This window comes from Triturus cristatus, chromosome 8 (genome assembly GCF_964204655.1).
Source record: "Triturus cristatus chromosome 8, aTriCri1.1, whole genome shotgun sequence".
NCBI lineage: Eukaryota > Metazoa > Chordata > Amphibia > Caudata > Salamandridae > Triturus > Triturus cristatus.
Window position 1 is genome coordinate 333,306,397 of NC_140591.1, and position 14,222 is coordinate 333,320,618.

Genomic DNA, 14,222 nt, shown 5'->3' on the forward strand with positions numbered 1-14,222 from the left:
GTCCTCCCTGGACTGGAAACAAACATCCTAGGACCGGTATCTGGGTTTCACCCCTCTTCAGCCAGGATAGCTTGATTCCAGTGGCATGGAGAGCACGTCTGGGCATACCCGTCCCACTCGGGTGATAAATGCAACAAGCATTGGCATAGCCAATAGGTCTCGCCTTTGGGATCTTATAAGTTTTTAGCCATGCACCAGTTGATGTTGTTGCACCAAGGATATTGTGCTGCATAAGTAAATACTTATAAGGTCCCAAAAGCGAGACCTATTGGCTATGCCAATGCTTGTTATAAGATGTTTTAACTCCTATATTTCCTGATGAACAGGTTCAGAAATCAAGGTGTAAAAATCTCACTCCTTTTATGAAGATTTTCCTTATGGAGTGAGAGCATTTACCAACTCTCTGAGGTATGACCTCCCTCCACTGGGGCATAGTGATGACCAATTTGCAGAACAATGGGATCTCTATAAAGCGTTTGCAGTATACTATTTGTGAGACAAAAGGCTACCAACCTGGGACAAAACTCGTATATGGCGTGCCTCTGTTGCCCAAGCCATTCACCAGCCATTGTATTGAACATTAAATGCTCCTCATATTTCCTTCCTTCCTCATCAGTGGTGGCTGATAAACTTATAAACAGATGTGGTGTTAACAGAAGAACCATATTGTACCAAAAAAGAAAGCATTATGAGCAAGCCCAAAGAACCTCAGAAGAGATTTAGGGAGATCTCTTCCCAAGAACTACTTTTAGAATATTGTGCCAAATGATGCATTGCACACCACAATATTCCAAATAGATTACTTTTCAAGGCAGTTCTAGAGAGGAACTTGTGAAATATTTCAATACATCAGGATTTGGCACAGAACACAGGAGTATTACTTTCTTGCAGCAACAAGTTATTCATATCACCATCTGAATTATGTGAGCTTCACTGAAACAAATGAAGCACAGTAGGTAAATGTGTTACTAGCAGTGAACCAGTACTTGATATCTAGTTTCTTTGCTCCACCAGAAACAAATCACATTTCTGATGTACGCGGCAGTAGAAATTAGAATTGTTTTAAATACTGTGTCAGGAGATGTAATGCATCCAAATGTTTTTGCAACGTACTATACTTACATCAAACTCAAAGTGCCAGAAAAACACTAGACATGCCATTTTATGCCAGGAAGCTGCTGGTGACCTTTTGTTTTAGTACTTTAAGTGCGTATCTGAGTGAAGCATATATATTCAAGGGTACTGCTGATTATATTAGTATGATGCCCAAATTGGCAGGCCGCTCATATTATTTCTGTATGTTCTCTGCACCCACATGCCAGTGGTGCTGCTGAAACATGCCACGGATCTGCATAATGTGCCAACTTGCCACTGTCCACATCAATATAACATTGCCAAAATTAGGTTAAAATGTTCATGTCAGTAACATAATCCACTTGTTAACTAAACATTGCCATGCTGGCCTCACATCTGTCTAGGTTGGCTGAAAATTCTACTAGGTTCACTATTTCCAGGATCATCGGATTATTATATGACTCAGCAGCTGCTGTGTTTTTCCAAAAAATGATGGATTTGCCACACTTGTGACATATTCCATTATCTGTTGCATAATTAGGAGATTTTAACAAAAAAACAGACTCGAGCTCAAGCAGATGAAGAGTTAATACGAATACTTCCATGAGTTGTTGCACATCAGAAGGCCCATTGCAAAGATGAACTGGTCACGTTTCAATTAAATGCAGGGCTTTAAGTGGGATGAAAAACCTGGGGGTGTCTCATAGGGGCCTGGCCGATGTAATTAAGGGCGTGGATTAAAACACTTAAGCTAAAAATCTGTGATTACCATAATGTGCTGCCCCACTGGTATTTTGCTGCTTCTGTCCATTCATCGAGATAACACAACAAGTAACATTACACTTACAACAAGCCAGCCCTGGCTTTGTTAATGGCTAATGCTAGCGCAGCCGACCTCCGAGCTGAGAAAACAGGTTTGAGCCTCACGTCGCTCAACATCTTGTGATTCAAAAAATTAACAGTCCCTTGTGTAATGTAATTGGTGCTCAAGTAAAGCACTCCAAGTGTGCGCTATATAAAATTGAAACACGAGTCTCTTTTAAGTTACATCAAAGGAAGTGACAGGTTGTACTATTGCAGAGTTAAGGTATTTTTTTTCTCACCGAGAGTAAAAATGGAGAGCTCAATAAGGACCCGTCTCGGACCCTGCTTTTAAAACACCGACAGGACCCGGCCCAATTAAAGCCCTGGTTAAATGTGAAACTGATACTAATGAGATGTAACCTTAGCTTTAGCAGTATTAATATGCATAACAAGCATTGGCAAAGGCAATAGCTTAGATGTTCGATGCCAGCCTTTTTTAAAAATGTTGTCAGTACTTCTTTTTTGTCATTGTTTTTGCAAAACTTTATTGTTGGACAAGCTGCCGAGTTCTGGTCAATCTAAAATATAAAAAATGTCTAAAAAAAAATTGTTGAGGTCTGAAAAAAAAGCACACATTCTATCCTAGTCCCTGGTACCATGGGCAACTACTTAGGATATGGATGAGGTATTTGTACTATTGAAGAATGCTGTCGCTCACAGTGAAGTTAGCCAATTGCTTATGTATCTTGACCCATGGTGCCAAGCTGTATTGTGAATGACATAACAGACCAGTATTGTATTGTATTGTATTGTATAAAATTCTTCTATAGCGCTTTCTGTCACCCTACGGGTATCCTGGCGCTAAGAGACTATAAAAAACCTGAGACAGTAGGAACGTTCGCCGTTGTGCCAAGAATGTTACATTCTAATCTCTGCCAAAGAGCCATGTTTTAAGATTTTTTCTAAAATTCAGCAATGATTTGGCTTGGCGTAGTTCTTGGGGGATTTGGTTGAAGAGGGCTCTCAAAAGCCCCTGTATGTATATTATATTCATAATTTTAGTAAAATCAAAAGGTCTTGGTTAGCCCCTGATCTAATAAGTATATGATGGTATATATAGTTTGAGTAAAATCATAAAGTATTGACGAACGCCAGACCTAAAACGGACAAAATAATTGCTACTGCGACGTGTCACGTTGTACCGCATAATTTGGTGAACCTTGTCGCATAATTTTGGTTTCCCTTTCTGCATATTTCCTGTGCTCTGATTCTGATACTGTATTTATTGCAATTGCTTTGCACCCAAAACCACGCACGCCGCTGCTTCTTTTTTTGCTCGCGCTATGTAATTACGCATACATAAATACACTTAGGGTGTTTCGATCCTCCCATGGCTCTATAATTGTCGCCCAAATAAAAATGTAAAATATTTAACGAATAATAAACCTCCCGTGCCGAGTGTTGGGATTGTAGGCCTCCCCTGCATACGCTCGTCCTCTTTCCACCTCCACTGCCCTCACAGGTTGTCTGTGCTCCGAGTCTGCTGCCAGAGGGACCACAGCTTCCTCCAAAACAAAGTGTAGGTTCCCCGCTCTGCCGATCCACCCAGCATGCCTCGCGACGCGCCTGCGCAGAGCCGTCGCCGCTCAGGAAGGGGAGAATAGGGGAAAAACTGAACGAGAGAGAACGAGTGAGAAGCGAGGGGCGTCACTCCTTTGGGAGCAGCCGCTGTTGAGGGGCGCACGTAGTGCCCTAATACCGTGACAGCTGGGCTGCGGCCCCCACGAACCCCCGGACCCATGCCTGGCTGAGGCCGCAGTGCAGCCATGAACAGCGGCCTCCCTCCCTCCCCGGCGCTGCCGCCACCGCCCCCCTCAGGCCCCCTGTGCTCTGCCGCTGGCCTGAAGCTCAAGTACTGTCGCTATTACGCCAAGGATAAGACCTGCTTCTACGGAGACGAGTGCCAGTTTCTGCACGAAGATCCTGGGGCTGCAGGGGGCATGCTTGGCCTCAGCGGCGGCGCTGGACCGCTACCTGCCTATGCCTCTCCCCCTCCGCCGGGAGGAGGTCCCGGGCCTCCGGGTTCGAAGAAGACGGAGTTGGGTGGCCTGGGGACTGGGCTAGAGGCGCAGAGGCTGACAAGTGAGTGTTTTGTAGGAATATGTTGTTTCGGTGGAGGTAGCGGGGAAGCTGTCAGTGCAAGTTGTCAATATACAGGCAGGTTTTCGGAGCTTGCATTGTCAGGTTGGTCTATTGCTTCGAACCCCCCTCACTACTCATTCAAGTTCATTTATTGTGTAGGAGGTACAAGTTCCGTACTAGAGCAAGTCAAGCTACACCTGTCAAAGTTGGCCATCTTACATGTGCTAGTGTTACAAAGTTTGATTCGTGGAAATACGGATTCTCATGTTACAGTTTTTCTCCTGTGGATTATGTTTGTCTAAATGCTTACGCCGGAAGTTTGTGCCTAAAAGTCGAAAGTACTATCTTGACAGCTATTGTAGATCCGCAAAACGCTGTAATGCTTATTCAGCCAACATGAACTTTCTGTTAACGTGTTTGTGACCTGATGAACGTTTTGTAGTGTCAGGCGGAAACTGACAGTGACTTAGAAAAGTGCCGGTTGTGATCCCAGACAGTGGTTCCTTCTACATAATTTGTTCCTGGAGGAACAGGACATTGGAAAAAAAACAATATTGAATATGTATTGGATACCAGTGAAGACGTCTAAAGCAGGAATTAAATAGGACATTATTTGTTGGAATTATAAAAGTGGGAGGGGTTGGATATCTGATGTACGTTTGTTGTTATTATTTACTTACAAACTTTTGGCAGCAAGTATTTGATGTGTCTAACAGTAAGGTTATTGAGATAGCAGGTACATCTTATTACGCCATTAAATGAAGCAAGCGCGTGTGTGCGTATATGCATACATATTTCTGATACGTCGTGATAATCTTGAAGTAAAAGTCTGCATTGTCCTGTGTTATGTTTAATGGTTTTTGTAGAAATGTTGGCAAGACTAATATTTTCTGTTCCATTTTAATAAAATTGTTATATATAGTAATAATTGGTGTTTAGCGGCCAATGCTGCTGTTCATCCTGTTAACATGCTTTTTCGGTTTGCAAGCCAGGGACTCATGGGCAAGTAGTTGGATCTTTGACAAGTGTTACCTTTTAACTTGCTGGGAAGTTTGATTAGTTATTATAGATAGTGTCAAAATGACACTGTTATTCCGGCCTCTTCTCCCTTTATAATACTCTGATCAGCATCTCCCTGAACGTGTGTTTCTGTTTATTGGTGCTCACACCTAACACCTCAACTTCTGACTTCACTGAAATACTCCAACCACTTAAACAGCCCCCTTCCCTCCAAACTCCTCAATGAACCCAGATACCTGCTAGTCCCCTTATGGACTAGGATTGTCAATGCTTCACTTGCACATGGCTCCCTACCTGATTGCCTAATAAGCAGACAGGTTACTCCTATCTTAAAAAAACGAACTGCGCTGACCAGCCTTACCCCAACAGCTATCGCCCTATCACTAACACCACTAATTTGTCCAAAATCTTAGAAAAATGTAATTCCAAAAAAGAGCAGTATTGGTTCTGATAGCACAGGCATTTTGTATTGTTAATATGCATGCAATAGCACTCAACCTTTTAATTGTCCTCCCACTGCTCCAAAACCATAACCCAAAATGAAAATATACAAAAGGGAGTGCTTAGGGAGTCCAATGTTTTTACTGAAAGTTCATTTAATCACATATTAACCCCAATTATTTAAACATATCAATTCTTCTTATAGAGCCAATGTAATGCAGGAGCCATGATGTATTAAAAAAAAAAAAGATTTTCTTTATTCTTCACAGCTTCAAACTGCAGCCCGGCCCCAATGCGTTTCGTCCCGACAATGGACTTCATCAGGGTTTAGAGTTTTCTTAGTGTTTTCTTGTGGTCAAGTGTAAGTCACACAGAAGAAGAGAGGGCCGAATAGGGATATCACCCAAGGTTCATTAAAAATTCTTTATTGATTCTTCCTGGATATGTGCAGACCAGAGAAGGGAGAAACCTGGATAAGTGTAAACGAGAGTACAGAGTTTGATTTCCATCCTCAAATCACCCCCAAATGAATTTGTATGCTATAACCTGTTTAAATTTTTTTAAACTTTTTAAAATTGGTATTAACATCAGTGTTTACAAATATTATTAATTACGAATGTAATTTTAATGTTTTATTGAATTATGTGTTGTTCTCAGTAGAGAGCTAAATCAAATAAAATACATTTTGTGTAAACGAGAGAAGCCTTCTCCCTTCTCTGGGTTACACTTATCCAGGAAGAATCAATAAGGAATTTTTAGGGAACCTTGGGTGATACCACTATTCAGCCCCCTGTTCTTCTGTGTGAATTACTCTTGCCCACAAGGAAACACTAAACCCCAATGAAGTTCCTTATCAGGATGATACAATCATCAAGGCGCACTTGTGACACCCCACCCACAACTTTCACTAGCACGGTGGATGCTTGGCACCGCATTCTAGGTCTTATTGGTTCCCCCCCCAACTATAATCGTCACGGCTTCCATTATCCTATCATCCTTGTATGCCTCTGCTGCAGGAGCGTGTTTTTCGTCAATAGTGCGCGCGCACTGGGATCACCACATGGGGTGATCTCTTTCACGAAGGCTTATTTCGTTCTTCCGATCGGCTGTTCCAGGGGATCCAGCCTTCTCCCCTTGACACCTCCCTCTATATCCGACTTCGGCAGGGTGTTCGCTCTGTCATCCCAGAATTTCCACAGGAACCCAAGAGCTTTATCCCTCTACATCAGATGCTGGGATCCAAGGATGGCAAACACCTGCTATCCCGGTTGTACCAGTGCATACGTACACCGCAAACCGGCCCCCCCAACACAGTCTGCACACAATGGAGCTTGGAACTGGGGAGGGATATAACCGACGAGCAATGGACATACTGTTGCCTCCAACCCTCACAAATCCCCGCCAGTTGCAGTTTACGTGTAATACACTATAAATTCCTGCAATGCCTCTATTACACGCCTGCCAAAAAGTTTAGATTCAAACTAATAGACAATGATCGATGTGAGAGATGCAGGGGTTCGGGAGCCGGGATATTACACTTAGCATGGGAATGCCTGAAGGTATAGGAATATTGGGAACTGGTTTTTGAAGCTCTTAGGAAGATGACAAATGTCCCATTGGAGAAGGATCCCCTAATGGCGCTTCTGGGCTATACCATGCAACTACCCAAGTCCTATCGTAAATTCATTACTACATCGCTACTACTGGCCAAACGCAGGGTGGCTTGCAGGTGGGATAGGGGAGAGCCCCGAAGTTCAAGGAGTGGCTAATGACATGCTCTATTACCAGGGACAACTGACAACATATGCTGAAACGCTCCCACGAGCTTCCAGGCCTAGGGATATTTGGGGGCTGCTCCAACACTACCTCTTATTGCGGAACACGATGGGCTTGACCCCCCCCTACCCCCGGGACATGTTGTTTGAGGGCTGTGGTGTCTCGTGTCCCCCCCCCCCCCCCCCCCCTGTCCCTTATGATTCCCGCCAACAATGTCGCTGATATATGAAGTGCTCTAATGTGCAAAGGTCTTACACCCTATGGACACCCACATTACCCCTTTCTCACTGTATGACGCACAACATGTGCAATGTGTGTTCTGTCATAATATGCTGTTCATTATCTGGCAAGTGCACTTCCCCAGGCACCCTGTGGGTTACTCTATGGTGCTAAGTTTGTGGGACTCTGCCGAACTACAATGGTGCACTATCACAGACTTTCTCACCTGCTACACGGTTACTGTTTTGTATCTCCCCCCCTCTCTTCTGACACCAGAATGCTCACTGTATGAGACTCGTGTATATCTGTGCCATGTTTATCTGTAAGCCTTGATGTATGCTAGTTATGATGGAAAATGTTAAACGTTTAAAAAAAAAAAGAAATTCCTTGTCAGGATGAAATGGGTTGGCTGGGCTGCAGTTTGATGTTGTGAAGAATAAAGAAAATATTTTTGGGAATATGATATTATGGCTCCTGCGTTATGTTGGATCTATAAGAAGAATTCATATGTTTGAATAATCTGGATTGATATGTGATTAAGTGAACTTTAAGTAAAATTGTTTTACCTAGAAAAATATGTGCATATACAGCTTTGCAATCACATCGAGCAATTCCATCTCCTGGACCAATGCCAGTCCGGTTTCAGACGGGTTATAGCACTGAAACTTCCCTGGTCTACGTTGTTGACTCTGTACGTACACTTGATCAGGATGAATCTTGCTTACTAATGTTACTCGACCTATCAGCTGCGTTAGACACTGACTCATGAAACCCTTTTGAACCTATTAAAACATAGGATGGGTCTCTCTGGTATTGTATTAAAATGGTTCTCATCCTTCCTTCACAACAGATCTCAACGCGTCCTAATCCATCACACGCTTTCCTATCAGTCGCCAGTTACACGAGGCGTCCCCCAAGATTTCACTCTCACCCCAACACTGTTCAACCCATCAATGGAGCCCTTGACTGAAATCCCCAAACTCTCTCACATCTTCTAATACATGTATGCAGTTGATACTCAATTCTACATGAAAATTACGTTTCCCGAGGACATCAGCACTCTTAATAACACCATGACAAAAAAGCAACATTGGCTGACTTGTAACCACCTTTTAAAAAAAAAAAAAAAAAATCTTTTTGTTTAGTTTTATATAGCGCGAACTAGACCCGAGGCATCGGGTATCGGAGCGCTTTAAATGAGCACCAGTTTAGTTACAGATTAACACATTCATTTTTGTTAGGCACGGGGAGATTAAGTGATTTGTCCAGAATCACAGGATGTGTAGTGTCGTTGCCGAGACTCGAACCCCGTTCCCCATTCCCCAGGTCCGAGGTCAACCGCTCTAGTCGTAAGGCTACATCCTCTTCCCAACCATAAAACTCTGTCCTCAAAAGAGAATTCCTATTAATCTTACCACCCAGTTTCTCCCCTAATAACAAATACTGGTTTCTGCACCTTACTGCGTTGAACTGTACCCCCCCCCCACATCATTGCCTCGACTAAATCCCTCGAAATAATCTTGGATAATGCTCTCTCCATGCAAAAGCACATTTGTGCCGTCACCAGAGGCGCTGACCATCAACTACACGCTTTAAGGAAACTAAAACCTTTCCTTCCCACGGCAGATCCCAAAATGGTGGTTCAAGCACTTGTGATATCCAGATTAGACTATGGTAGTGCCACCCTTGTAAGCCTCATGAAAACAGGTAGGTTTAGGATCTGAGGGAAATTTAACAGACCAACGTGGACAGGTCCTCGTATTATATCTGCACAAACAATGAGTCCACTGGTCTGGTGAAAAAAAGAACAAAATATGGAAAACTGAATGATAATACTCAAGAGGACCACTATCTATATAGAGGGTCCTCTTAAAGAGGACCTAATCCCATCACCCACCGAAGTGGCATGCTTCATTCTATTGGATCTCCTCTTAACCGCAACCTGGTGCGGTTAAGGAGCTACAACTCCTTGGGAACGGCAAAGGAGGAGCTCGCGGATGTTTTCAGATGTATAAGGAGGACTAGATCTCCTAAAGATCAATGAGGCTGCCCATAGTGTGGTGAATAATGTGTATTGCAGTGTCGAAAAAGAGTGAAGTTAAAACTGACTATGAGGGGAAAAAAGTATTTATTAAGAGTCTCCAGGTGTCAAGGTTAAAACAATAGCAGAAGCGCGGTCTAAGAAAATTGGCGAACGCGCAGGTGAAAAACCAGAAGGGCGGTCTACATGTTTCAGCCACCTTAGATCAAACCTGTGATCATGGCTTTCTTCAGGACCATAATGTATTACTACTGCAGCTAAATCGTGTGACTAATATGTGAATACGTGAAAGTTAATCACAAAGCCAAAAAACAACAAACATTGGAACGATACAACCAGCTGTATACCTGTGTATTGTATTGTTTAGAAAACACTAGGGATACAAGGCAATCACCCGTGTCAAATCGGGGATACCACCCACCGCTCCTGGTAACAAATCAGGGTGTGAGGCAACGCTCTGTCCGTCGTTACTCCAAGCAACCTGGAAGGAAGCCCGGGGTAATCCTAGCCAATAGACTTATCTCACTGTGTCCAACAATCTTGCTTTGAGGCAAGAGTAAACTTTGTTCTCTCCATGAAGATTGCTTGATCACTGCTCTACCCTTAGTTTTGGTCAGAAGGTCCACTCTTTAAGCTTCCTACTTAGTACATTTGATCAGTGCAGAAAAGACATCTTGTTAACTTAAAAGTTTTTCCAAGATTAAGAGTTCTCCTGATGAAGGACCCATGGTCCAAAACGCATAAAGTTCTAAATTGAATATGGATGTGATCTATCACACTAACCCTTGTGTCATACATTAATTGGATGGATATCTTTCTTAACCCCATTAACGAAGAGCCAATAACGGTTTGGGAGTGATTCATTGATAGTATCATTTTTAGTTTAATACGTTTTATGTTCATTAAGTGGAACTGTTTTAAGTCGAGCATACTCTAGTCTAATTTTTGAGCACAAGATTATGACTACACCCCCTAATTATGTGGTAACGTGTATAGACGGGAGTATCTCAAAACGCATTGTCCAGCCTGGGGTTTTGTGTCTTGCTGCAGGCTTTTTTGACAATTGTGGACTTTTAGTGCATCATCTTAACGCCACAAATGAGGAAAGGTCACTTTGTTTTCTCTGGTACTTTATAGAAAGCAGTCGTAGTGGGACCGTGTTGCATGTATGCACTCAACAGCACTTGCTTTGTTTAGGTGCCTAATATATATATGTATTTGGCTGTAGGCAGTGGCGCCAAATATGAGGACAGCTGTGCAACCTTAGACTTTCATTTGGCCTTAACATTCAGACTCAATAAGGCTGATGTACTCATCTAACGTAAGAATGTTCCTTCACTCCGCTGAATGCATATCTTCTCAAATTGAATCCACCTACAAACTGCTATGAAAACTTGTGTCAGACTGCATGTCATTTAACAAATAACAATACTATGTATGGATTTTAGTATTTACAAATTAAAAATAAGTGTTGTAACACCTTGGATTTTTGGACATTGAGATGACGGGTACCTGGTGTTAATACACCTAAAAGAGGCTTATAGCAGTAATGTGAATTTACTCAAGTTGACAGGTTTAGGCTGATTGAAAGAACGTTCACTCAGAGGAGTGGGTGGGTCGGGGTTGCCCACATAAATTAGGACAGTTGGAATGTAAGATTCATTGATGTGTTGTCAATAAATAAAGCCACAGGAATGACATAGTACAAGGTTTACCTATGTGATGTTTTTTTAATGGAAATGCTTACTTAGTACTGTTATCGAATATCATTGATTTGGCCAATGGCCTAGTATGATTTTACTCTTTATTAATCAAGTGTTTTTTTATTCTTGTGTACATGATGAATTATATGTCTTTAGTTGTGAAATTCTACTTGAGTTAAAATAGGCTTGCGGCCTCATTTTGCAATGTTAGGAGTCAAGTGTTATACCACAAATAAAGCGTTTACAACTGTACTGTATGTATATCAAATCGTTAAATATTTGAGTAGAAATTTATGGGGGAGTTGTAGGATTACTTGTAGCTCTTTTCTGAGATGTCAAAGTATACTGTAGAGTAATTAATGGTTGTTGTATTGGAAAAATAAGGATTTTAATTGGTAGCACCCAAGAAACAGTCCATGCCGGGTGTACTATTTAGTAGAGCATATTTGAAGGTCATTGGTGATGCTACTACTGTTGGGAGAAATAAAGGATGTTAATGTTTTTTCCCTTTCTTTTCAATGTGCTGAACTTGGCAATTACGATTTGGGTGACAAGCGGAAACAAGTGCTTCCCTTGAGATCTTGCAGTTCCAAGCAGCATTGTCTGTCTTTTTTTTCTTTTAAGAAACATAAGTAAGGGTAGGTGTCCTAAGCTAATGAGCCCTTTGATCAGTTTGAAGCTATATCATAAGATTAACACTACAGATCATATTCTTTACTTTTGCTATTTGGGCCTATGAATCTGTACCAACTCGAGAGTAAAATAACAGTTAATTTCAGAACTTGTTAATTGGTACAGCATGTTCAGTGATATGTTTTCTTGGATGTAAGATTGTCTGAGCCTGTATTTCATTATTTTAAGGTTCAAATGTACTCTGTAAGGGATAATCATTGGCTTATTTATTATCTATTCATTTTTGTAACCAATGTGACCAACTATGAAATCTTGTCTGTAGGAGAACAGCTCTAACTACCCTGCAGCGACCGGATACTCACAGATGTTATCAGCACCCGAATTCGAAGCATATTATTTGGCCGCGCAATTACAGTGGTTCACAATGGGTAGAAGGGAGACAGAACCCAGAGAGCCATTGGGATAATTTGTTACCACCTTGGACAGGCTGCGCGGAGTATTGTTGCAAACAAGGCGCCATGCAGAAGGCGGTATAAGAGAAGGGCAAGTCGTGAGTAAATGCTGGGCCCATTACCTTTAAAAAAAAAAAAAAAAGGTGGAAAGTCTTATTCATCCGAATTCCCCTTGTGTGCTCACCTCGTTGCCACAAGGGGGAGATTGGAGAAGACTGAGTGGGTCACAGCAGGGGCGACAAAACTAGGTGATCTCTTCAGAGACCTAGAGCTGCTTCCCTTCGAGGAATTCATTACAGAATTTAACATAACACGGGGCCATTTTGTGGTATTTGCCTTATGTATTACTGTTATTACTGTATAACAGTGGGCTTCTTTTATATGGAACACTCTTCCACTGTAACTCTAGAATGTAGAGTGCTTGATCCCTGTTGCCAAGTGCTTATGGTCAGTTGGTGTGCGGTGCCCTGTGGATGGGACGTTGCTGTATCTCCATCTTGAATAAAGAAATTAATATGAAGAATCTCTCTGCTTCCTTCGTACTTCTTCACACTGGCGACGAGCAAAGAAGATTGAACCCTACAACGATCATCTAACAAGAAGACCAGAATAGGTCTCCTACGTAGTGAACAGCAAACGTCCTAACACAGCTAAGTTTATTTGAAAACTTGAAGGTACTGTGCCCCTTTATTTTCCAAGACTATATACTCAAGCTGCTTATTCTCTCCTCCTCTCTTCTTTGCGCATTGCGGCCTCCAGCTTTCATACCGACAGCCTGCTTACTGAAGTTACCCTCAGCAAGTCATCTTTGACTCTCTGGCTTCCGCCTTTACCAACTCCCCTTCTCTAAACCAGCGCGGCAAGTACCCCGGGCACTCCTCACACAGTGCGATTTGTGTTTACTCCTCAGTGTGCATTTGAATTTCAACGCTCTGTTTTCTTTAACAATTACGTGAGCCATCTTGAGCATTCTTCAAATTGCGCTGTTACCTGCTTGCGCACAACGTTCTCTTCATTCTCCTGCGATCACGCCCATGCTTCATTCTACAGCTTACTGCGACTTGTGACGTATGACGTTGACGCAACCTGACGGAAATCGGAATTCTGTAGCTTGGCAACCGACTGTCATACATAGCTTCTCTGTCTCCTTGACAATGCGCAGACACGCACAGCACAATTCGCGTCCTTACGCTGATATGCACAGCATTTTGCGTGTCAACTACTGTAAAACTTTATTTTCTGCTTGTTTTCACCGATCTCAACATTCTGGTTAATCATACATGCTGACACGCACAGCATTTTTAACCTTTCTGCAGTTGTTGTCTTCATGCTGATACAGCATTTTGTGTGTCAGCTCTTTTGAATTACAATTCAGCAAGTTACATGGGTATACTGTATATGTACATTACTATTTTATTTCTTAATACGCTGATGCACGCAATTACTCAATTTTAATATACATTATCACACGTATACGCACAGCATTTTAATTTTTTATTATTTACATTTGGTATTATTGAATATTCAATTTCTTCTTGCTCTCGTTTATTACACTAAAGAACACACCCTGCATGTTGGCACAACGTGTTTTCTGCGCTGACACGCACAGCCTGAATATTGCTCTCAGCAAACTCAAACTCAAAATAAATACAACTTTAATTTTTACTGTCACAGAGTGTTGGCACAAGGTGTTTTCTGCGCTGACACGCACAGCCTGAATCTTACTCTCAGCAAATTTGACGTCAAGATAAATACTTTCTCTACTAATTCAAATCTTTGTTTGTTTATAGTACTCTAGATGACATAAAGGTGACTCACAATTTTGTTTCACAAGACGTTATGTACTCCAAGTGACCAACTTGTTTCTTGCAAAATGTTACACCTCCGTTCGTTCTTTCTAACCCTGGTGATCCAGTT

General features: G+C 42.1%; 1 protein-coding gene across 1 annotated transcript in view; it reads left to right on the forward strand.

Moving 5' to 3' along the window:
* Positions 1-3,490: 3,490 nt before the first annotated feature.
* The window catches only part of PAN3 (poly(A) specific ribonuclease subunit PAN3), a 1,123,747-nt gene continuing 1,113,015 nt past the window's right edge, over positions 3,491-14,222 (forward strand). The window contains exon 1 of the mRNA XM_085621639.1: positions 3,491-4,020. Coding sequence (XP_085477765.1) covers positions 3,705-4,020 — 316 coding nt within the window. The 5' untranslated portion in view covers positions 3,491-3,704. The remainder of the gene's footprint in view (positions 4,021-14,222) is intronic.